We start from the raw sequence: 21,922 nt of genomic DNA, 5'->3' as shown, positions 1-21,922 counted from the left end.
CTACATCGCACATCGGCTGTCAGGTAGGGACGAGAACACATTTCTATTACCCGCTAACCTCTATACCCAAGTAGAATACTACTATTCATCCTCTCACCAACCCCTCCAGCTCCCTCTGCGTCCAGTTCCACAACTCTCCCGCCAATTTCTCATCCTTTCCCTGCGTCGTCGACGGCACCGTCAACTTCCCAATCGGCTCATAGTACCCGCCATTCATCAACTTCCCCTTGTCGCACGTTGCCGCCCAACACTGCGCATAATGCCCCTCCTCGACCGGGGTCCTCCTCCCCAAACTCATCAAAAGCGGCGGCAGCGCCGTCAAAAGCGGCAACCCATCGAACAACCCCGTCATAATGAACCCGGGGTGTACAGACACAGACGTAATGCTCGGGTGATGCTTCGCGATCTCCTTCGAGTACAAAAGCTGCGCGACTTTGGATTGTCCGTATCGCGACCAACGAGGGCCAGGGATCATGCCACCGAGGTTCGCCTGCGAAGTCTTGAGGCTGGCGAAGTCGACGCCGTTGGAGGGCGCTTGTTTGTAGGCTACTGAGGTCAAGTTGACGATGCGGACGTCGGAGCCGGGGTTCTTTGCGGTCTCTTCCATCAGCGGCATCAGCAGCTTCACGAGCAATGCGTGTCCGAGATGGTTCGTCGCAAACTGGATCTCATACCCCTCTGGACTTGTCGACGCGGGCGTTGCCATGATCCCCGCGTTCAGCATCAAGTTATCTAGCCTCTCCGCCTGGGCCTTGAACGTGTTGGCAGCTTCTTGGACGGATGTGAGCGAGGCGATGTCGCATTTTATGAACGTCACGGGGACGTTTGGGCTGGTCTTGCGCACGCGGGCGATGAGCTCGTTGGCTTTGGGTTGGTTTCGTCCGCTGAAGAAGATGTGTGCGGGTTGGTGTTTGGAGAGTTCGAGGATGCTGCCGGCGCCGAGACCTGCGGTTCCACCGGTGATGAAGAGGACCTTGCCTTCGAGGGAGGGGATGTCCTTGGCTGGGTTGAAGGTCTGCGTGGGCATTGTGGTTGTTGGTCGATTGATTGTTGGGAATAGGCGTTTGTTATGTTGTGATTTGTCCTTCGAGTTGAAGCAAAGCTGCTTTCCGAATGCTTGGATGTCTTGAGAGTCTTTATTTTTCAGCTTGTTGTTATTCTGAATACCTCCCATCAACCGTCCCCTCACCTGCCTTATATCCTCTTCAATCGTTACACAACATCCTACTCACCTCTCCCCGACGGGACAACATTCAAAGCACCAACGCACGTTCGCCTGCACTCTCTACTCAATGGCTACGGCCGACCTTTGTCTTCGGGAGAAGACTGCCCGACCTGAAGCAGGATGCGGCAGGCACTGCGAGGCGAATGGGCGACGTCACTCGCTAGCGCCCGTTTTCTACGGCCGAAGGATCAGGCTGGGGTTTCGTCACGCTTGTATGCATGACGGTGCAGACAACCCTTGTGCTTACTCACTCGATATTTAATTTGAATGTCTTGGTATAGATATCGATGTTGGGATGTTTGCGTGACTTCGGCAGACGGAGTTCTGGTTGTTTGGAGCCAGGTACGGTCCTGTTTCTTCGAAGATGCTCAGAAAGTGGTGACTTTACCTTCCCACTTGTCGATCTACATTTTCTTCAGTCGAATGGAGTATTGATTCAGGTGAGCTGGCGATCGCCTTTTTCAGGACGAGAAGCATTTCAGTCATATCTCTTAAGCAATCTCAAGACCACCATGCCCACAACTGCATGACCAGCTGATCAGAATGATAGCCTACAGCGGAGATACACTGAGCAGAATACCCCAAACACTCAACCAATCCGATCTTCCACTCCTTAAGCATCAACCCTTCCTCCTCTGCCTCCCTCACACCCTCACCCCTCCCTCTCCCCCGGACAACTAATATCCACCCCCCACACCCCCCTCCAAGTCCCCTCCGCACTCTCAACAAAAACGCCCGGATTCAGATACTCCCCATACAACAAACACGCATGCCTCAACTCCCCCCCTTTCCCGCTATAAAACCCCTCGGGCACAGGAATCTCCCGCCCGCTCAACGCGCTCAGACACTCGTTTCCCTCGCCGTACCCGTAGCACTGCTCGAAGCATTGTTGGGCGAGTTGCGAGGGGGAGCTGGAGGCTGGTGGGGAAGTAGGAGGCGTGGAGGAGGTTGGTGGAGGTGAAGTCGGCGGAGGGTTTGTAGCCGGAGATGGGGCCGTTGGGGTGGTTGTTGTTCTTGGGGTGGGGGAGGGGGTTGGTTTGCGTGCAGTTTTGGGGGATCGGTTTGCCGATTGGGCCGCCTGCGCGTGGGTTGATGGGGTGGGTTGTTGTTAGGGTTGTGAGGAGGAGGGTGACGAGTGGGAGGTGGATGTCCATTGTTAGTTTGAATGAATGAATGAGAATGCCTTGTTCTTCAGTTTGGAGAGTTGAAGTGCATAGGCGGCGCCCGTCCAGGTCATCGGGATTCTTATAATCGGATATGTGAGAGGCAGGACGGAGGAGATGGGGACCTACGACAACCCTGCTTTAGATCTGTAAGGTGCAGTATTAGGAAATGGTACATGTACCTGCATGACGCTTACGGTGTTGCTCTCATTGTTCCTTTGAATGGTCTTGAAGAGTGCAGGTCATTAGCGGTTCCATTGATTTGCAAAAGAACAACTGCCACTCGTTTACCACTTTCTCTGTTATCTCATTACCGATGGTGTCCCTCCATGAAAACCGTCGTCTCTTTGGCATGTGTGTATGTTCTCGTGGCTGGGAGCTGAATGACGGTGCTGTGCAATGCGTTCATCGCTCGAGTGGCAATATGGGCTTTGTGGTTGTCGATTGGTCGGTAGCAAGTCTAAGACCTTGCTCATGGCCAGGATCCGTAACACTGGGGCCTGCGCCTTGCGTCTCAGATCCTTGCGGCACAGAATATCTTCCCGGTACGAGAACATCTTCCCCGCCAATGTCAGATCGGATTTGCTACTGTGAGTAGGTGCTTGGGCGTTTGATTGATGGCTGAATCAACGACCAGTGAAGTCCTTCGTCGCATCGTCCGCCGTGTTGCCAGCTAGCTTTCCAAGGGGGTTCTGGAGCGCACCACCGGCCGCGTTGCTTCCAGTTTGCTTCAGGTCCTTGACGTCCTATACTACGTCAGTTGTCTTCTCCCGGAACGAGAAGTACACCTGGCCATACCTCCTGATCGGAGTCCGGTACCTTGTTAAGCGCATCTTTAGTCAAGTACGACGCCTTGTTCTGAATAATGTCTCGTCAGTCGTTACTCAGCTCGTTCGATGTAACGAAAACGAACCTCGCCCATTGTCTCGAGAGCCTTCTCCTCCATGGCACGCTTGTACTCCTTCGGTATGCCAAAGACAGCAATGTAACCGGCGAAGATTCCGATCACGACAACAGCCGTAGCTGCGATGTAGACTGGTGTCGAAGGCATGGTGTTGTCTGTCGTTTGGTGGTCTCGGTGTTCCGTTGGTTGATGTATTTGTTACTGTTCGTCGTTTGTGATGCTTCGTTTGAGCCAACTTGTAGGTCTGTGTTTTGGTCCAAGGCGTGTGATGTATTTCTGAATCAAAGTAGCACAGGTTTCCAAGATTTTGAGTTCTTGTGATGCACGCGTAACGCGTTATCCACCTCAGTCTTGCACATGCTGCCCCACCAACTGGTGACGTCGGCGGGGCTTCTTGCAGCTGGTTTCACATGGATGGTCGGTCCAGACCTCTTCGCGTACATACACCATCAACTTTGAAGCATTGTGACCAAGTCAACTGACAAGCAATCTTCCGATCAAGTCATTCGTGAGTGCAATCCCTAGCAGCGGCCACTACAACACCTTCCTCGCCAGGCCACCCCATTGCTTTGAAGAGAGCCACCGACTGACAGTCCCTGCAGTCACAAGCAACCATGTCTTACAACGACGGATACGGTGACGAGCGCCGTGGCGGAGGCGGCTATGGCGGTGACGATTATGGCCGCAATGAGGGACGCGAGGAGTATGGCGAGCGTCGTCAAGAAGGGGGCGGTGGATACGGAGGTGGACGTGACGAGTATGGAGGCGGCAGAGATGAATATGGAAGCGGAGGAGGATACGGTCGTCAGGGCAGAGACGACTACGGCGGCGATCGTCCATCTGGAGGCTTTGGTGGAAACGATTCATACGGAGGGAACGACTCCTATGGATCAGGAGGCGGTGGTGGTGGGTATGGACACCAATCCGATCATGGACGTCCAGAGGGCGCGTATTCGGAGGGTCGTAGGCATGGAGAGGGCCATGGTCAATCGAGCGGGACATCCTATGGTGGTGGAGGTGCCTACGGAGGTGCCTCAAATGACTTCTCGGGCGCTGAGCACGAGGCCCGCCAGCATGCAGGAGACTCTGCCGACTCCAACATGTTCGGCCAGGTTCTTGGAATGCTCTCGGGCAAGCATCAAGAAGTGCAGAACGAGCACTTCGATGAGGACGATGCTGTGAGGCAGCACCAAAACTTCTTCGGCCAGGGCGGTGGCAGCGGAGGCCCAGCGAACTCTGGCAACATGGGCTCTGCTGCTGCCATGCAAGCCTTGCACATGTTCAATCAGGGCGGTTCATCTGGAGGAGGAGGTTCACAGAACCAATTCATCGGTGCAGCTATGGGTGAGTCTCGACGGAAGCCGGATTGGAAGATCATCGCTAACGGCATGGACGTACAGGTCAAGCTGCAAAGCTGTTCGATCAACAGAGCGCTCAGGGCAATGTTAGCTCGGGCACTAGCAAGCAGGACGCCGTCGGCAAGGCGGCTCAAATGGCCCTGAAGATGTACATGAAATCTGAGATGGGGGGTTCTGGGGGAGGCTCCGGTGGTGGTATGGGCTCCCTCATGAACCTGGCGAGCAAGTTCTTGAACAAGTAAGAATGGTGCTGTCCTGATCGTGACATCGAGAACTGCAGCGGCGGCATATGGCTCTTGAAGAGGAAACAATCATCTCGAGATTTTCTATGCGGACCGTGGGATTGGGAACGCGGCAGCTGGTATATAGACTCCAAAAGTTTCAGAAAGTCAGCCGGAGGTTGATCGTGAGAACCACGACGTTGTGCAGCCAATTTTCTTTGCAATTCGGGCCTGGCTCCGAACGGCTAGGAGGGCGGCAATCGTGTAGGTGAATGATGTACATGTAGTTGAAGAAGTGAAGTGGTTGTTGTGAGGAAGTTGGACTTCAACGCTTGGCCTCGTCGCGAGGAAGGCACGGTCGCGCTCTCCACCACCACGGTAGCAGCTGCCCGTCATCAATGCTCACCACCCACGCGCGAAGGAAAGAGCGTCTGCCGCCGGGAAGGAACAGGTCGGCCCTCACGAGATGATATTACCACGCGCTGGAGATGCCCGTCCGTGCCGCGAAGAGCAGCAGCAGCAGCAGCAGCAGCAGCGACAGCCAGCACACCGCGCCCGCCCACGCGCCCCATCGCCCGATGATTATGAAAGGAGCACCACCACCCCCCGACTCCCGCGACGACAACATCTCCTTGGCGCCGACTACCGCACGAGTCGTAGTCAACGGCAGCGTGGCGGCCGTCGACAATAATCATGACGACAGTCCGCCGCCCAAGAGGAGACGGCTGAGCATCCGCACCGCCTCCCACAGTAAACACAACCTCAGCCGCCAGACCACCCTCGACGCCTACGCCTTTGCTAAGGGCAGTGCGCCGCAACCGCCGAGCAAGGTCACCGTCCAACAGCCACACGGCCCCCTACTACAAACCATCAATGGCGTCCGCACAACCCTCGACGCCGACGAGGACGAATTGTTACGACCTTCCCCTAAGCCGGAGCGCATCCCGCAGCGAACCTCTCGATCCCCCCACCCTGCACCACCGCAACAGAAACAGGAGGACAAGCGGACACTGAGATCACAGGACGATGGGCCCAGGTTGAAGAGCGAGTTGGCAACATACTTTCCCAATTACGAGGATGTCATATTCGATGTCGAGCAAGAGGAAGAATTCTTGACGGTGGACACGGCTCTATATATCACGGATGATACGAAGCCTGGCAAACCTGAGAGTGTATCGCCAGCCAAGACCAGCAAGAGTGCAGCCAACGGGCGTAGAACTTCAGTCAATGGCACCGCGCCGTCACCGTTCTCGCCTCCGCGCAGCAGTTCATCCCAGTTCAATGGCAGTCCTATATTGAATCTCGACTTCATGGCCAAGACTCTGCCTGAAAAGCCAGAGGATCCACTCACCGATGAATACTTCCTCAAATCACATCGAAGAGCAGAGCGGAAAGAGAAGCAATCGCGGAACATCGAAAAGGAGAGGGCAATGCATGAAAAGGTGCAGTTGGACAGGTTGTTGGATGGCTTGCAAGGACACGATTGGCTTCGGGTTTTGGGAATCACTGGTGTTACGGATACTGAGGCGAAGAAGTTCGAAGCCAAGCGAGACTACTTCATTGCAGAGGTGCAGGCATTGGTGGACAAGTTTAGGCAATGGCGAGAACAGGAGAAGAAGCAGCGTCTTGTGAAGGAAGCTGCGGCTGCCGCGAGAGAAGCTGAGGAGGAGGGCGACACGACCGAAGGCAGTGTTGAGCCTCCCAGCAGCGACCTCAATGCATCTGCAGCCAGACAACTTCAGCAAGAAACCGTCAACGCCTTGAAATCGTCGGCCAGGCCCTCGGGGAAAGGAAAGGGGCCAGCTCATGCAACATCTCACCCCGGTACGCCCACCACCATACCCGCCAAGCTCATGCTCCCGCCACAACCGCCTTCACCCGAGATGCCCATCACCAGCTTCTACTCGAAACCTCACCTCAGGGATGCAGCACTGGGCAAAGCAAGGCATGGCCGAAATGTGTACGCATTTGGCCAGCCAATTCCAGACCTAGAAGAACAAGAGTTCGAATTGCCGGATGACTACGTTACTGAAGACGCCCTGCGAGCCAACGCCCGGGAAAGGAGGCGGCGCAAAAGGGAAAACGCAGCCAACGCGTCTTCGAAGAAAACTTCATGATTGTTGTTTTTGTATCCTCACTGTTGCATTTGTACTATGCATTGGGCCGGCGAAACGGAGGTGCCATATTAGTAGCCTAGGGAAAGGCGTTCATTCATCTCCTGCCGAACAGGCTTGAGATATCCAGTCAGTCGGTCGACTTTCTCGTATTCAATGTGTAAATAACCCGTTCCAAAAATTGACTCGATTGATCAAGTGGCCTTCACGGCACGATTTCTCAACGTCGAACCTCGATACCTGCTTTGAACGATCTGGTCAGCGTTCTATTACTTGACGGTGTACTGGATGCTACAGAGAGACAACAGAAGGCTGAAGTATTCAGAGTGGAATCTGACTGAAATTTGGCTGTTCATCAGGGCCGTGACGGCTACAGAACAGCGGTTCTTCGGAAATTCCTCATCATGGAAGGGTTTGCAGGGGAAGGAGAGAAGAATTTTGGGTACTTGCCAGAATGGCTGCCGCGAAAGAACGTCGTTGAAGGTGAAGATGGTTGTCTGCAATGTGCAAGTCAGTCGAGGTGGGCGTCCAGGCACTTGGTATGATGTTGCGGCTCGGCGAGGCGTGATGCTGTTCAGAGTGGAGTGATTTGGATGTGTTGTGTTTCGTCAAACTCGGCGAGGAGTCGGAAACCGTGGTAATTGTTGTTCGATGTCGTCCTGGTGGCTCAGAAAACATGGAATGAGTGAAGAGATGGACTCACACTGGTGGGTATCGTCAGCATTCTTTTCTTTGAATGTGTGGTCGATCGAGGATGAGGTGTAGAGAGGAGAAAGGGAAGATCAGTGGCAAAATAGATATACTTGATGTTCCCTCAACATCGCCTGCGGGGACGATTCGAGTTTAGGGGATCAACTGCCTCATCACGGTGCGCTTTCTTTCTGAGAACTGAGGAGGCGAAGACATACCTGGATATTGACCGAATGAACAGCACGCAAGGCTGCAAGCTCCTGTCCCGTTAGATTTCACATGCCAAAAAGCAACCAACCTGGATTTCCTCCTCCCACCCTCCAAACCAGAAGATTAAAAAGAGAAGAAACCACACAAACGAAACGAACACCACACCTTTAAACTACCATGTCACCGCCATCCAAAACAACATCATCGCCCATCCGCAACACACACCCCGAAGCCGGGCCTATCACGGTTTTCGCCAGCCAGTCCACCCGCTCCGAACGCCAAGCCGCAAAACATTCACTCAGGTCAAAAAACATAGAAACAAAAACATACAACACCCGGTATTCCCGTATGGTCACCCACTACAGTACCAATCAGGCGGTCAGTTGTTTGAGTATGCCAGAGCGGACGGGATGGCCTATGTGCAACTGCCTGTGGTCGTATGTGGTGGAAGAGGGATTTGAGATGGTTATGAGGGTTGGCACTGGCACAAGACAAGAGTGCGGGCAGATGATCCGCTGAGACTGGTGTGGTATCTCAGGTGAGTAGTTTCTGTTTCGAGAAAGAGGTTTTACTGGTGAGAAGGGCGGGTAATGTTCCTACTGAAACTACACTGTTCACGACGACGTCGTGTGCGATGATCCTACGACAGGGAGAGACCATTCGCAACTATCTAACCCAACGCTCTTGCCGTCCTTACCTCCTACAGCAGCAGAGGTCTTCGATGTTGCTGCTGGAAACTTACTGCATAAGGCAACTTTTTCGTGCGATGTGTCTCAACGCAGATCTTGCCCTAACAGGAAGTCATCCAGGTGAGTATTCCTGCATGTGATTGATTACTAATGACAACTCTGTAGCATTTGAACGCTGTCTTTACCATTAGCATGACTGACCTGTTCCGGAATGTCGACCCATAGTCTCGCACTCAATTCGAAGTCTTCAGAGCTAGGTATCGCAGCTGCAGCTCTCTTGGTTTGGATGGAGAGGCTACGTATATGACCGTCATTCATCATTCTCCGCTGAAATAATCACATGCAGCCGAACCATGGCATCGAAGAAAGCCTCAGACCTCAAAATCGCCCGCATTGACGTCTACCAAGTCGACCTAGGCTACAGCGGCGAAGTCTACCGCCTCTCCGGTGGTCGAGAGCTCAGCAGCTTCGACGCAACCATCGTTCGAATCACAACACAAACCGGAATTGAAGGCTGGGGAGAAAGCACGCCGTTTGGATCAACATACATCGCCGCGCACCCCTTAGGCATACGAGCCGCAATCGCTGAGCTGGCACCTAAGCTGATCGGTCTCGATCCCCGCCGAACGGACCGCATCGACGATGTTATGGATGCGAATCTTGTCGGCCATGAGTCTGCCAAGTCGGCGCTCAATGTTGCGTGCTGGGATATCTTTGGGAAGTCAGTGGGGTTGCCTGTCTGCGAGCTGCTGGGTGGGAGGACGGATGCACAGATGCCGATTATCTGTTCATTGTCTGCTGGCTCGCCACAAGAAATCGGAGAGGAGCTGGCCTCATTCCGATCAAGAGGGTATACAGCATTCTCAGTCAAGATCGGAGGCAAAGATCCAGCAGAAGACGTCGAGAGGATGAAGACTGCCCTTTCAGGACGAAAGCCCGGTGATTTCTATACAATCGACGCCAACGGCGGCATGACCGTCGAAGGCGCCCTTCGAATGCTTCGCCTCATTCCACAGGATCTAGACTTCGTCCTCGAGCAGCCATGCGGAACATGGAGAGAATGCCTCGCCCTCCGCCGCCGCACCAACGTCCCCATCATCTTCGACGAGCTGGCAACGAACGAAGCCTCGCTCATCCAGATAATCCGCGACGACGCCGCAGAAGGCATCAGCATGAAAATCGCAAAGTGCGGCGGTCTGACCAAAGCTCGTCGCCAGAGAGACCTGTGCGTCGCGGCGGGATACACGATTGGCGTGTTCGACTCTGCTGGCTCGGATATTGCGTTCGCGGCGATTGTACATCTCGCGCAGACGGTTCCTGAGAGGTTCTTGCATTGTGTCTTTGAGTGTCGGGAGATGTCGACGGGGAAGACGGCGGATGGCGAATATACGCATGGTGGAGGGCGTATTCGGGCTCCGGATGCGCCGGGGCTGGGGGTTACGCCGAGGATGGATGTGCTTGGGGAGCCTGTGGCGAGTTATTCGTAGGTCTGTGAGTTGAAGAGATGGTGTTCGAAAGATAAAAGTAGGGAGTTTTGCCTGACAGTTGACCCCTTTTCAGTGCCTCAGCTCGAATCGTCTACATCGTCAGATCAATTTTGGCAATTTTGTGCCGTAGGCGGTAATTGATAACTTGCTGTACCGAGCTGTTCCATTAAGTCATTTTGGTTACATGTAGAAATGGAAGTGCGGTCATGAGGGAGTGGCGTCTGCTCTTTCCCTCAAGTCCCCTTGACAAACGCTGACACCCCAGGAAAGCTCGACGCCTGCTTCAACCTTCCAAGTTCCTCACCAGACACTACTTGGACTGCGACGTCCAACGCCCGAATAGAAGCATCCCGGACACAGAGCTCATCGGCATCAGTAAGAGGTCTATCGTATCTTACCGCCATGCCCGCAATACTTGACGCAAGCCGCATTGGCAAGAAGCCGGTATTGACAGTCACAGAGCGCGTAAGTCAACCAAGGCCACACAGCATGTTGCAGTACTCACCGAACACCACAGCCTTTCACTACAACTACAAGAATCTCCACCTTGGGCGGCGACTTTCTGGTGACGGACACACGCCCAGCATGGCACATCGAGCCGAACCGAGCAGTGGCATTCAAGACGCCAACACACGGCGCGCAAGCATCGTCAGAAGGACCTCTTGGGTGACCTCAACTTCGAGCAATGGGTCGTTATCATGGAGTCAGTACTGAGGAAACTCGGTCTATGGAACATTGTCAAGTACCCGCACCTTGCCCATCTGAAGCTTGACGAAGAGTGGGGAGAAGAATGGTTGAAGGACGACATCTGGGCGGCGAACATCATGCTGATGCACATTCAACCGTCGACTCTGGCTTGATACGACTTACCCCGGCCGATCACCAGCAGCGAGCTGATGCATAAGCTCGGCGAGGGACCAAAAGCATTTTGCTTCCTGGACTTTCCGCGGGAGATCAGAGATGAGATTGTCAGACTGCTCGTCGTCGAGAAGCCATACCCAATACGCCACAGAGCGAACCTTACAGCAGGTTCCGAAAGCCCGTCTACGAGGAGGTTCTTCTTCCACCACGACGAATCATGCTGTTACACGAGGGCGAGGACCGCTGGCCAACTGACGAGGAACCTTCACTATTACAAGTCAATCGTCAGATCCGCCGAGAGGCGTCTGCTATTTACTGGCAAGAGAAAAAATTCTACTTCTACTTCTATGCCATGAACCACACCCTTGACCCTCTTGGACGAGTAGCTGCATGGGCCAAGCGCATGGATACAGACGTCTTGTCCAACCTGCATCACCTCTGATTGGAGGTGAAATGGCACAGGCACATGGAAAGCCGCATCAATGTCAGAGCTCGGCCAAAAAGCGGACTTCATGCCGAGGTGGACGCGTTTGTCGACGAAGGAGAACCATACCCAAAGTCAGAGAAGGCGTTGAAGAGGCACGACGCATACTGTGCGCGGTTGAGCCAGCGTCGAGTCGAGGAGAAATGGGAAAGCAGCGGCATCGTTGAGTTCTTCACAGCAGATGAGAAGGAGTTCAAGATCATGCTTTGGGGTCAGCCAACCAAGTTTGTGGGAGAGCCAGGCGCATATGAGGAGGTGGAGTGCGATTATGATGATCGGGATGCAATGTTAGGCCAATGGTAGTTTGTAGCAGAATGCTGCGAATGAGCGAGAGGGAATGTGTTGGAAGGTTGTGTGGCGACTTGTACGGTTTGTCTCTGGCTCGATCAACATATGTTCAGCATGATTCTGCTACTTCTCGCCCAATAGCTTCTCGGCGTTCCTGTGATAGAGGTCCTCAATCTCTTCCTCGTTGAACAGCTCCTTCACCCCAGAATCCATCTGCCCCATGAGAAGTTCAACCCCATTTGCTCTTGTGAAAGGGAAGTCCGAGCCGTACATCAACCGCGAATGAGGTACACCCGTACCGTACAGAATGCCTCTAATTTGGCTGGGGAAAGCGAAGCCTGCCATGTCGAACCAGATCTGTCGCTTGAAGGCTTCGAGAACTTCGCTCTCAGGTACGCCTGCAATCGTTAGCCCAGACCCCAGAGCCCCGAGCTCGATACAGGAAAATGGAGAAATCTTTGATGCTACTTGTTCAATGACTTACCTATCCAAGGTCCAGGCACAAGCGAACTGAACCCGGTCCACCGCGACAGCAAAGGCGGGAACGCACCACCAAGATGAGGAAGAATGATCTTGATATTCGGACACCGTTTGATCGTGCCTGACATGAAGAGATTGCTCACAACTCTCGCAGTATCGAAGAGGAACTCCAACATCGGCTGCGGCAGCCTCCCAGCAAACGGCGCCGCTTTGACTGGTTGCTGACCGGCAGCCAAAGCCTCTGGCGAGCAGGGGCACATCGGCGTGCTGGGGTGGATGAATATCAGGGCGTGCCGTCTGTTCAGTTCGTCGAACACTGGGTCGAATTCCTTATCGCCGAGGTAGTGGCCATGCGTGTTCGTCTCGAAAACAAATCCATCACATCCCTCTTCAATCGCGCGCGGGATCTCCGCCAAACAGCTCTCGACATCCGGCATGGGCAGAGAAGCAAAATAGCCAAACCGGTCTGGGAGACGTTTCTTCAAATCCGAAGCATACTTGTTGACATCGCGGGAGAGATTTCGTGCTAATTCATCTTTTCCTGGCACGAGATGGGTTCCCGGACTCGAGATTGAGAGGATTGATTTGGAGATGCCCAGCTTGTCCATCAGTTCGAGGTGTTCTTCTGGGCTCCAGCCGGGGAGATAGGGCATGCCATCTGGATTCGCGTGGCCGTGTTCTCGGCAGGCGTCTTGGTAGAAGGATGGGAGGAAGTGGGCGTGGACGTCGATTCTTGAAGGAGGCATGATGCAGAGCAATGAAGAGTTCCAATATGAGCACACCGAGTTTTTCAGAGACGACTTTTTCGTGCTTATATCATGGCAGATGCTGTTCCTCAAACATGAAGTGATGTTCGGCCGGGTGGTACCACAGGTTCAAACCTTCTCGGCTGCTGTGGGACCTACTTGCATCTGCGGTGCATGAAGGGACCGACCGACCGCCATGGTGTCGCACAGCAGACCCCGCGACGCGTATTCGCAGACATTTCCGTGAAAGGGCTGATCTGGTCGTCATGTCTTCTCTGAAGAGTTGTCGCTCGAATGCCGAGATTTCGATGATGAGAAGGAGATGATGCAGGTTGCATTGCTCGTTCGCATTCACCAACACGGCGATCGGTTCAAAATTCTTCCGCGAAAACATCCCTGTCGTTCAGTGACAACAGCAGAACCTCGTCGTCCATTCCGTTTCAAGTTTCCAAGAATACCCCGTTCCTGGCAAATGTTCTTAAACGAAGCTGTATGATCTCAGCTCACGGCACAGTATCCAAACCCACTCGCCGAATCCGCCGAACGAAAGAGGAAAAGAGAACGGAGGAAGCTGCTGCCAGCCACTCGGATTTTACTGACCCGCATCGCGAAAGTTGGGGCTGACTGCGAGAAGAACCACACCCGTCCAAGCCCTTCATGCGGCTAAGACCTTTGGCTTACAACTCCACCGTAGCTTGTGCAGGGCGGCCTGGGATGCGGTGAGGGGATTCCCTGGTATACGCGAGATGATGGCCTTTCCTGGAGATTGGTATATCCTGTTGTGCGACTGCCATGTCAGCCTCAGCGTTATTACGCCTTCAAAGTGTTGCTTAGTAGCTGGAAGAGAAGCATCGGGTTTGCTAAAGTCCATGGCGAGTTCGGGATTGTGAGGACTGTTGCGAGAATCCGGAGACGTTGGTATAAAAGTTGGTTGTTCGACTTTCAGCTGGTCGTGATCCAGCAATCGTTGAAAGATTCAAATCAGCATCGCCAAGATGGCTTCCTTCCTGATCAAAGATGTCCGTGTCTTCGACGGCGAGAACACAATCGAGAATGGATCCGTGTTGGTTGAGAATGGCCACATCTCCAAGGTGTCTTCGAGCACAAGCGACTTCGATGGACCAACGTATTCCAGACCTGGACACACCCTTCTCCCCGGCCTCATTGACACCCACATCCACGCAAATAGCGCCAATGTAGTAGCCCTGCCGCAGGCTTTACGTTTCGGCGTCACAACCGTCTGTCGAGCCCATCACATCTTCTTGCATCCTAATCTGACTCGGTCCACAGGTCTGCGACATGCACAACGAATGGTACAACATCCTGAAGCTCCGAAAGCAGCGAGAAGGAGGCGACTGCGCGGACTTGAAAACGACCAGCTTCGCAGCAACGATTGATATGGGCTGGCCGATGCCCATCGTGCTGATGACGCATGATTCTCCTGAAGTAGGCACCTTTGCGCTTTGGTATAGCGAAAGCGAACTGACGGAGTGTGATGCAGACGAGAGAGGAGATTGCAACTTGGCCGAAGCTGAAGACTCCGGAGGATGGAAGGCAGTATATACAGGATCGTCTGAAGGAAGGGGTAGATTGTAATTGCGGCCTATGGGCGCAGACTCCTCTCCTATGTACATTGACAGCTGACCCATTCCAGATATCAAGCTAATGCACGAATCTGGCACCGTGATGGGCCATGAATTCAACAAGCCCTCCATCGAGCTCCAAAAGGCCGTAATCGACGAGGCACACAAGCACGGCTTGACCGTCGTTGCACACGCCACCTGCCTAGCAGATACTCTCGAGATCCTCGAAGCAGGCGTCGATGGCATGACACATACCTTCATCGATCAGCCGCCAACTCCAGCCTTGATCGAAGCATACAAGAAGAATAACGCTCACTGCAATCCCACCCTTGCAGCGATGGGATCTGGCACGACCGAGGGCAAAGCCACGCAGGAGAAGTTCGCTCATGACGCTCGTATTCAGCATCTGATCGAGAAGAACGAACGGGACCAGATGTGCAAATGCATGTCCTTTGCTCAAAGTAAGGGCGCCACGTGCGAGAATGCATACGAATCCGTCAGGCAGTTGAAGAAGGCTGGCGTTCCCGTCGTCATTGGATCTGACTCTGCTGGGCCGGCTGTTGGTACGGCTTATGGACTTTCGACGCATCAGGAGATGACACTGTTCGTTGAACAGTGTGGTTTCACGCCTGAGGAGGCTCTGAAAGCTGCCACATCTTTGCCAGCCAAGCGGTTCAACTTTTCGGATCGCGGACATATCAAGGAAGGCTTGAGAGCGGATCTTCTGCTGGTGGAAGGCAATCCACTGGAGAACATTGACCATACTATGGACTTGAGAGGTGTCTGGACTGAAGGTCAGCTTTGCAGTGTGTACAACGAAAAGTTTTGAGATCGGGGTAGATCTGGGGTTGTAGTTGTAGCGAGAGAAGTTGAACACGACAGAGCAAACATTTCTTGTGCCATTTCTGTCTGAGTCGAGAATGCAAGATGATTTAGGAGAGAAGTCGTATCTATGCCGCTGTCAATCCACTCGGTGTATCTCCAGGAAAACGCCGAAGTCATTAAATTCGTAAGTCAATCTTGGCCAAGTTGTGGCATCTAGGCATCCAGTCTTTCTTGATCAACCTTTTCCCAGGTCAAGCTGCCAGCGCTGCCCTGAAGATCGTCGTCGCTCGTGTCTCTCACTATTCTTGGTCGCGAGCCTACGCCCATCATCCAAGCGATGAAGCTCGGCGGCATGACGCTGCCGATGATGTCGTATGTTAAGCTCCCGCGACCGACGTGAAGAGTTCTCGATGGTCGTTTTGCAACGAGGGTATCAAACACCTGGTCGTGAAGTGTTCTGAGAGGTGTGGGCTTAAGTCTCGGCGCTGGAACCCCATCTCTTCGTTGCTTCGCCGTGGCGGCGGGTATATCGATGTTTCCCAGCTTGAACCAGGTTGTGTTCACTCCATCCTGCTTAAGCTCAGCGGCGAGTGACGATGTGAATCCCTGGAGAGCTCCGTATACTGTGCTCTCCACGGAGTGCATGGGCGGCTTGAGAGTCGCAGTCATTGACGGTGTCAAGAAGAGAACGTTCGCCTTGTGCTCGATAACCGCAGGAAGTAGGTGTTGAGTGGTTGCAATCGTATGAAGCACTTTAGCATTCAATGCATCGCTCCATTCTTCCGAGCTGATATCTTCTACCCTTGCCGGGTTGGACCGCAAGTCGGGTACGACAACAAGCCCAATGAGGTTGAGTCGGTGTGGTTCCGCGTGGTCGAACGCTCGTTGTTCACTGCCCAGTAGATTTTGGAATCGTGCAAGCTGGTTCTGCGCCATGAACGGATCCACGAGGTCCAATGATAGCGGTATCAGATCTGCCCGTGACTGCGATCGTATAAAGTGCTCCTCTTCGCTGGTATTCGCGACAACATAGACGACAAAGCCCCTCCTCTCGAGGTCCAGGTATAGCGCGTTCGTCAAGGGATTGGTGACCGCACCCGCAACCACCACCACATCTGTCCTCGCACCGCTTTGTGACCTCTTTGCTCTACGCTTCTTCTTCAAGTCTCTGCTCTTCACATATACGAATGCCCCGACGGATCCGGTGACGAAGAAGGCCACGATGGCGGCTGTAAGCGCCTTGTGCTTGTACATCCATCTTTGCGCGAGCTGCCATGTCGTCGGAGGGGGTAGGCGGCGGGCTGGGGGTGCACTGAGGGGTTTTGCGAAGCGTTCCTTGAGGTTGCCGGCTACGAGATCGAAGTGTCTCTCGACATCCGCGGCGATCTCGTTGAACTGGTTGCGCGCCTGCTAATGTCAGCTTGTTCTACTATGCGACAGTCATGAAGCATACGTAGTTGATCAGCTGCTGCGCGTCCGTCATGGTGGCTGTCGTTATGTTTCTTAATGGGCGACGTGGTTGTCGAGGCGCAACAGCTCAAGTTGAGCGCAGCCAATAGCGGGGCACGTCATGGTCAGTGCACTCCCGGCCGGGAGTGAGTGAATGATGCCAAGCAGACAACCGCGAGCTGCCCCTGGCGATTTGTGATCATCTAGTCTATTTCACGATGCGCGCCTGTCCAAACCCTCTCGTATGCTTTCTTCTACTGTCAACGATGTCGCTGATACCACGAACAGGAGATTCATGGCTGCGGAAATACGGACGACTGGAGCTTTTCTCCAATACTCTTCCAAATACCCCACCGACTTCAACGTCATGGAGGTCTAGATGCCATCAGCGGTGCCAACTGTAAAGCACAAGATGATATAGAAATGCAGCCTCCTCGCATTGAGCTGCAGTGGCTGTTAAAAGAACGGTTATAAGTAAAGACTTCAGTTCAAACATTGATCAACGACGACCATGCCGATCAAGCTCTACTTCCTCCAAGCCTCTAGGTCCATCCGTACTGCCTGGCAAATCAATGAGCTTGGACTGGACTACGACGTCAACTTCTCCCCCCGAGAGAACGGAGTTGCTCCCGCAGCTTTCAAGCAGCAGGCCGGCGGATTGGGCAAGTTCCCGACTCTTGAAGATAACGGCGTTATGTACTATGAGAGTGGAAACATATGCGAGTGCGTGAGGGACGAAAAGAGCGTGGAATAGCGAGTCTAACACGAGCAGGTACCTCTCCGATGTGTACGATACCCAGAACCGATTGCTACCTCCGGTAGGCGACCCTGCCCGCTACAAAGTCCTTCAGTGGGTTCACGCCTCGGAAGCGACATATCTCCTCCACGGCCTTGCCGTCCTATACGCGAAGTGGAACCAGAAAGACGGCGATGTCCAGCAAACCATCGCGGGTCTGAGTAAGAACATGATCAACGATCTTAACTACTTGGAGTCGGAACTAGGGAAGAGCAATGGGAAATTCCTGCTTGGCGACAAGTTGACCGCGGCCGACATCATGATGCACTTCTCTGCTCGGTTCATATTGGTCAGGGAACTGGGAACAATGGGAAAGACATGGCCGAAAATTGAAGAGTGGTTGAATAACTCTGAGGCAACAGCATCGTACAAGGCAGCTGTGGAGAAGACCGGGCATAAGTTGTAGCTACAGTGTAATAGCTGCAATGAGATGCATGAGCCTTTTCAATATACCTACCCGGGTGCGACAATTGACGAGGGGACCTTCGACTTTGGTGGCTTCATGCATGTCGTTCCACATGTCATTCCATTTGTTGATCCAGTTGCAGCCAATGCAACAAGGCGTCCGGCGCCGTGTGCTGCCCGCATGGCTGATCGTCGCTGGAGAATGGGTCGGTTGGTAGCCTCGCGCTCTCGTAAGTCCATGTCATGAACATGAAGTGTCCATGCTAACATCTTCTCATACAATGACCGCTGTAATTGCCCTTACCTTCCAAGCGGCGTGTAGAATCTCGCCGCCAACGGCCAGCTTCATGCACTCCTCACTCCGGACTTCACCGTCCAAGGAGATCAACATCCACTACTTTGTCCTGAAACACGGCTCTTCGACTCCTACATCCAAGCTCTTTATCCGCGTGCAGCAGCCATTTGTCGATTCGGATGCCACCGTGACCCGCGGTTTGAAGAACTGGTTTCGACGCTGGCACTGTCTCGAGGAAGACGGACATGATGAGAACCGTCCCTAGCTCTTACGATCAATAATCCCACATCGTAATCTTGAGGCTGATACTGGACTTCATTCTTGGATTGCGGTGCCGGTCAAGAAGGGAAGCTGGCGGTCGAGACATGGTTTACTCCCGAGCTTTACAAACAGCAGGAGTAATGCCATTTGGTCGACCTGGGACGCCTTGTGGGACGGTGAGATTGCTATTCAGGCTTTCAGCAAAGTGGATTCGAACACCTGGCCCATGGTATTGTTGTCGCCCACTCACACGCCGAATTTCAACATCCAACATTCAACACTCAACCGAACTCGTACCATGATCTCGAGCGAGCGTACCCGACGTCCGGCTTGGTGTACACCATCGCACTACCTACGACCCGAACAACGATCTTCAAACGCCACGTGCTCGACGCCTTGCTAAAGTTGGTTGTTTGTAAGCTTCAATTTAAGGCGTTCGCAGGAGCAACAAGCCTGTCAGCCTCGCAACCCGAAGGGCTCTCGACGTTTCGGGGCAGACTAAACCGGTAACATTCTAGCAGGTGCAAGTAACTCATTTCTCCGACATGGCACAGGAATACGCCACTCCTATAGCAAGGATGCGGCTGAACGTCCACAAATTTGGACGATGAACAATCACGCTTTCGCTGTCGATTTCGCTCCTTCTCGCGCTCTTTCGCGTTTGAAAATCGACGGACTATACTTAAGAACCTGGAGGAATGCCGCGAACCTTCGGGATGCGGACTTCCTTCAGCTGCTGGCGAAGACAATCTCAATCCGAGTCATCGGCGGCGTCAGCGAAAACCACGGCTTGATGAGCAAGAACGCTGTGGAAAAGTACAAGATCACCAAGGCTTATACTGGGCGCCTTGAACATGCACGTCGCTCTTGTATACCGCAAACGTCAGTGAACAAATATACGGTGCTGCACACAGCATGCAAAGACAATGTCTCATGGCCACGTGCGGCTGGAAGTTGCACCGCAAGCGTGGCTGGGCTGGGCTGTGGAGGCCACAGCTGAAGGATCACAACACAGCAGCAGATCTGCCTTCCTATCTTTGCATAGCATGGTTAATTTGGGACCACTCCGCCTTCGGTCTCATTGAGACCATGCATCCCGAGATAGGGCCCGGCGATGTTGGAGTCTTTGGAATACGTGTTCTATTCTGCTTTGGTGGACTAAGGCCTCCTATTCTCTAATGGTCTTAGCACCTGTAGAGTACTGACCGACCATCTGGTGACACAGACAACTGAGATGTATAAGAAGAACGCCCACGATCATTGAGGTAGGGACATCATCATCGCAATCCAAACCAGCGCCTTGCAAGTCGAAGTCCGTCGGTCACTGCAAGTTTCTTTCACTTCAAGTCCTAATATACCACAATGCACTACCAAAGCTACATCAGTACTCTCGCCTTTGCTGGCGCCGCTCTCGCCGTCCCAGCACCATGGAGTCCTCCTACCACACCTCCATCATCAAACAACGACAACTCCTACAGTGGCTCAAACAGCAACGGCTCGAGCAGCTCAACATCCGCCAACAACATCCCCTTAATCCAAGCCCTCGAGCTCGCGCCAACAGCCGTCGACCGCATCGCCCTCCTCTCAGAAGCAGACTTCAAATACGACTTCAACAACCCACCCTCCTCCGCCATAACGACAGGCAAAGGCGGGCACACTGTCCGCGCCGACCGCAAAACCTTTCCAGCCCTGATAGGAACCGGCGTCTCCATGACCGTCGGCTTCATCGGCCCCTGCGGCTTCAACACGCCCCACGTCCACCCTCGCAGCTCCGAGATCAACATCATCGTCGAAGGCCGTCTAGGCACCGAGTTCATTGCAGAGAACGGCGCGGATCCGAAGCAAAATACCTTGGAGAAGTACCAGATGACAGTCTTCCCGCAAGGGGCTTTGCACACCGAGTTCAACCCGGACTGCACGGATGCTGTCTTCGTGGCTGGGTTTGCGTCCGAGGATCCTGGTGTCGAGCAGGCGGCTCAGACGCTGTTCAGTCTCGATCCAGAGCTGGTCAAGGCGGACCTCGGTGTTGATGCTATCAATGGACAGGACATTGAGCAGTTCAGACAGATGATCCCGGCGAATGTTGCGCTGGGTGTTGAGAGCTGTCTGAAAAAGTGTGGCATCTCGAAGAGGTAGATCCTGTTTGAATCTGTTTGTCCCTAGCGTTTGGCGCGGTATATTGTGTTGTCGATGGGAAATATTTTGATGATGTTCATAGTGTCTGCATGTGATCAAAAGTTGAGTTCATAGCAGCTCCTCGACTTCTCGCTCCATGAACTCGCTGGTCTCCTGTCATGTTTCACGTTCAAAACTCGGTGCCGACAGGATCTTCTCCGTACAATTTTCATTACCTTAACTTCGTTTCTCTATTTGATGCCCGAGGCTTTGGATATATCAGGTGATCGAAGTCTATGTCTGCCGGAGGCCACCCACTAGCGCCTTTCCAATCAAGCGCACCTGGCCAACCACCCCGCCCTGCCAAAGCAAGCGGAAAGCTGCAAGACCTGACGTCTTCCTTTTCCCAACCAACTTTCTCCCTACCAATCACTCAAACACAACCTACCGAACCGTCATACCGCCAGCAATCATCATGGCCGACGACGAAACCCCTGTCGTCCTATCCCCCGAGTTCGAGAAGGCGGCCAAAGAGGTCAAAACGCTCGCCGAGGAGCCAGATCAGAAGCAGCAACTCAAGGTATTTCCCATGCAATCTGCTTCGAGCAATGTGAGCCTGGCTGACCGAGATGCACAGCTGTACGCCCTCTATAAAATCGGCAGGAAGGAGAAGGCTAGTTCTAGCATGGCCAATATCTTCGTACGTCGCGTGTCGCTCCGTGGATCTGGCGTCTCTGTATTGACTATTTGCCGCTCATAGCGCAGGAGCATGTACAATGCATACAAGGCGGAGACGGAGGTCACAAAGACAGCCGAGGAAGCGCAGAGGAAGTACGTAGAGCTTGTTGAACAGCTCAAGAAAGAGATTGGAACCAAGTGAGGACGTCTGGCACTTGGATGACACCTCCCAAGGCGGCCGATGAACGGCATGAGGATACGGCCGAGATGATTTACATGACACGGTCAGGCATACTTACATAACACGATACGTGACCTTATCAGCCTGCGCTACAAGTCCATGTCGACACAGAAGGCAAGTTGTGATGACGATTGTCGACACTAAAAATGATTTGCTTAGAACGCCCAACCGTGCAGCGATCGACAGCCTTGCCGGTGATACACCGACAGGTTGCAGAAGTGCATTCGAGAGAGACCAATCAGTATGCCAGATCTCGTTGCATTGCTGACAACGCAACGGTGACTCGAATTGGTGGCACATACTGAGCGCTTAACACAAGAGCACGTGCCAGACTTCCGTGCCGCAAATAGCAGA

At 53.5% G+C, this 21,922-nt stretch overlaps 13 protein-coding genes across 13 annotated transcripts; 8 read left to right on the top strand and 5 right to left on the bottom strand.

The window, feature by feature from the left end:
• Positions 1-85: 85 nt before the first annotated feature.
• Positions 86-1,027, bottom strand: M409DRAFT_17849 (uncharacterized protein; the record flags this gene model as incomplete). Its single annotated transcript, XM_033804245.1, has 1 exon — positions 86-1,027. One exon carries the CDS (start codon positions 1,025-1,027, stop codon positions 86-88), a length of 942 nt encoding a protein of 313 aa, XP_033672501.1.
• Positions 1,028-2,019: 992 nt separating this feature from the next.
• M409DRAFT_50286 (uncharacterized protein) lies at positions 2,020-2,379 on the bottom strand (the record flags this gene model as incomplete). Its single annotated transcript, XM_033811501.1, has 1 exon — positions 2,020-2,379. One exon carries the CDS (start codon positions 2,377-2,379, stop codon positions 2,020-2,022), a length of 360 nt encoding a protein of 119 aa, XP_033672500.1.
• Positions 2,380-3,014: 635 nt separating this feature from the next.
• M409DRAFT_63252 (uncharacterized protein) lies at positions 3,015-3,439 on the bottom strand (the record flags this gene model as incomplete). Its single annotated transcript, XM_033815501.1, has 3 exons — positions 3,015-3,134; positions 3,187-3,246; positions 3,302-3,439. 3 exons carry the CDS (start codon positions 3,437-3,439, stop codon positions 3,015-3,017), a joined length of 318 nt encoding a protein of 105 aa, XP_033672499.1.
• A 467-nt stretch (positions 3,440-3,906) lies between these two features.
• On the top strand, positions 3,907-4,892 carry M409DRAFT_63251 (uncharacterized protein; the record flags this gene model as incomplete). The annotated part of the gene is made up of 2 exons (XM_033815500.1): positions 3,907-4,636; positions 4,693-4,892. The coding sequence occupies 2 exons, from the start codon at positions 3,907-3,909 to the stop codon at positions 4,890-4,892; spliced, it is 930 nt and encodes a 309-aa protein (XP_033672498.1).
• A 377-nt stretch (positions 4,893-5,269) lies between these two features.
• Positions 5,270-6,988, top strand: M409DRAFT_63250 (uncharacterized protein; the record flags this gene model as incomplete). The annotated part of the gene is made up of 2 exons (XM_033815499.1): positions 5,270-5,322; positions 5,542-6,988. 2 exons carry the CDS (start codon positions 5,270-5,272, stop codon positions 6,986-6,988), a joined length of 1,500 nt encoding a protein of 499 aa, XP_033672497.1.
• A 1,939-nt stretch (positions 6,989-8,927) lies between these two features.
• M409DRAFT_63249 (uncharacterized protein) lies at positions 8,928-10,061 on the top strand (the record flags this gene model as incomplete). The annotated part of the gene is made up of 1 exon (XM_033815498.1): positions 8,928-10,061. The coding sequence occupies one exon, from the start codon at positions 8,928-8,930 to the stop codon at positions 10,059-10,061; it is 1,134 nt and encodes a 377-aa protein (XP_033672496.1).
• Positions 10,062-10,463: 402 nt separating this feature from the next.
• Positions 10,464-11,364, top strand: M409DRAFT_17843 (uncharacterized protein; the record flags this gene model as incomplete). The annotated part of the gene is made up of 3 exons (XM_033804244.1): positions 10,464-10,526; positions 10,579-10,727; positions 11,091-11,364. The coding sequence occupies 3 exons, from the start codon at positions 10,464-10,466 to the stop codon at positions 11,362-11,364; spliced, it is 486 nt and encodes a 161-aa protein (XP_033672495.1).
• Positions 11,365-11,817: 453 nt separating this feature from the next.
• M409DRAFT_63248 (uncharacterized protein) lies at positions 11,818-12,920 on the bottom strand (the record flags this gene model as incomplete). The annotated part of the gene is made up of 2 exons (XM_033815497.1): positions 11,818-12,092; positions 12,179-12,920. 2 exons carry the CDS (start codon positions 12,918-12,920, stop codon positions 11,818-11,820), a joined length of 1,017 nt encoding a protein of 338 aa, XP_033672494.1.
• Positions 12,921-13,915: 995 nt separating this feature from the next.
• M409DRAFT_63247 (uncharacterized protein) lies at positions 13,916-15,332 on the top strand (the record flags this gene model as incomplete). Its single annotated transcript, XM_033815496.1, has 4 exons — positions 13,916-14,158; positions 14,211-14,366; positions 14,422-14,512; positions 14,575-15,332. 4 exons carry the CDS (start codon positions 13,916-13,918, stop codon positions 15,330-15,332), a joined length of 1,248 nt encoding a protein of 415 aa, XP_033672493.1.
• Positions 15,333-15,541: 209 nt separating this feature from the next.
• Positions 15,542-16,811, bottom strand: M409DRAFT_17840 (uncharacterized protein; the record flags this gene model as incomplete). The annotated part of the gene is made up of 2 exons (XM_033804243.1): positions 15,542-16,735; positions 16,782-16,811. 2 exons carry the CDS (start codon positions 16,809-16,811, stop codon positions 15,542-15,544), a joined length of 1,224 nt encoding a protein of 407 aa, XP_033672492.1.
• A 477-nt stretch (positions 16,812-17,288) lies between these two features.
• M409DRAFT_17839 (uncharacterized protein) lies at positions 17,289-17,979 on the top strand (the record flags this gene model as incomplete). The annotated part of the gene is made up of 2 exons (XM_033804242.1): positions 17,289-17,500; positions 17,550-17,979. 2 exons carry the CDS (start codon positions 17,289-17,291, stop codon positions 17,977-17,979), a joined length of 642 nt encoding a protein of 213 aa, XP_033672491.1.
• Positions 17,980-19,896: 1,917 nt separating this feature from the next.
• On the top strand, positions 19,897-20,670 carry M409DRAFT_17838 (uncharacterized protein; the record flags this gene model as incomplete). Its single annotated transcript, XM_033804241.1, has 1 exon — positions 19,897-20,670. The coding sequence occupies one exon, from the start codon at positions 19,897-19,899 to the stop codon at positions 20,668-20,670; it is 774 nt and encodes a 257-aa protein (XP_033672490.1).
• A 454-nt stretch (positions 20,671-21,124) lies between these two features.
• M409DRAFT_17837 (uncharacterized protein) lies at positions 21,125-21,529 on the top strand (the record flags this gene model as incomplete). The annotated part of the gene is made up of 3 exons (XM_033804240.1): positions 21,125-21,229; positions 21,287-21,349; positions 21,410-21,529. 3 exons carry the CDS (start codon positions 21,125-21,127, stop codon positions 21,527-21,529), a joined length of 288 nt encoding a protein of 95 aa, XP_033672489.1.
• Positions 21,530-21,922: the final 393 nt, after the last annotated feature.

This window comes from Zasmidium cellare, assembly GCF_010093935.1.
Source record: "Zasmidium cellare ATCC 36951 unplaced genomic scaffold M409scaffold_4, whole genome shotgun sequence".
NCBI lineage: Eukaryota > Fungi > Ascomycota > Dothideomycetes > Mycosphaerellales > Mycosphaerellaceae > Zasmidium > Zasmidium cellare.
This window is presented reverse-complemented; position numbering and strand designations above follow the sequence as displayed.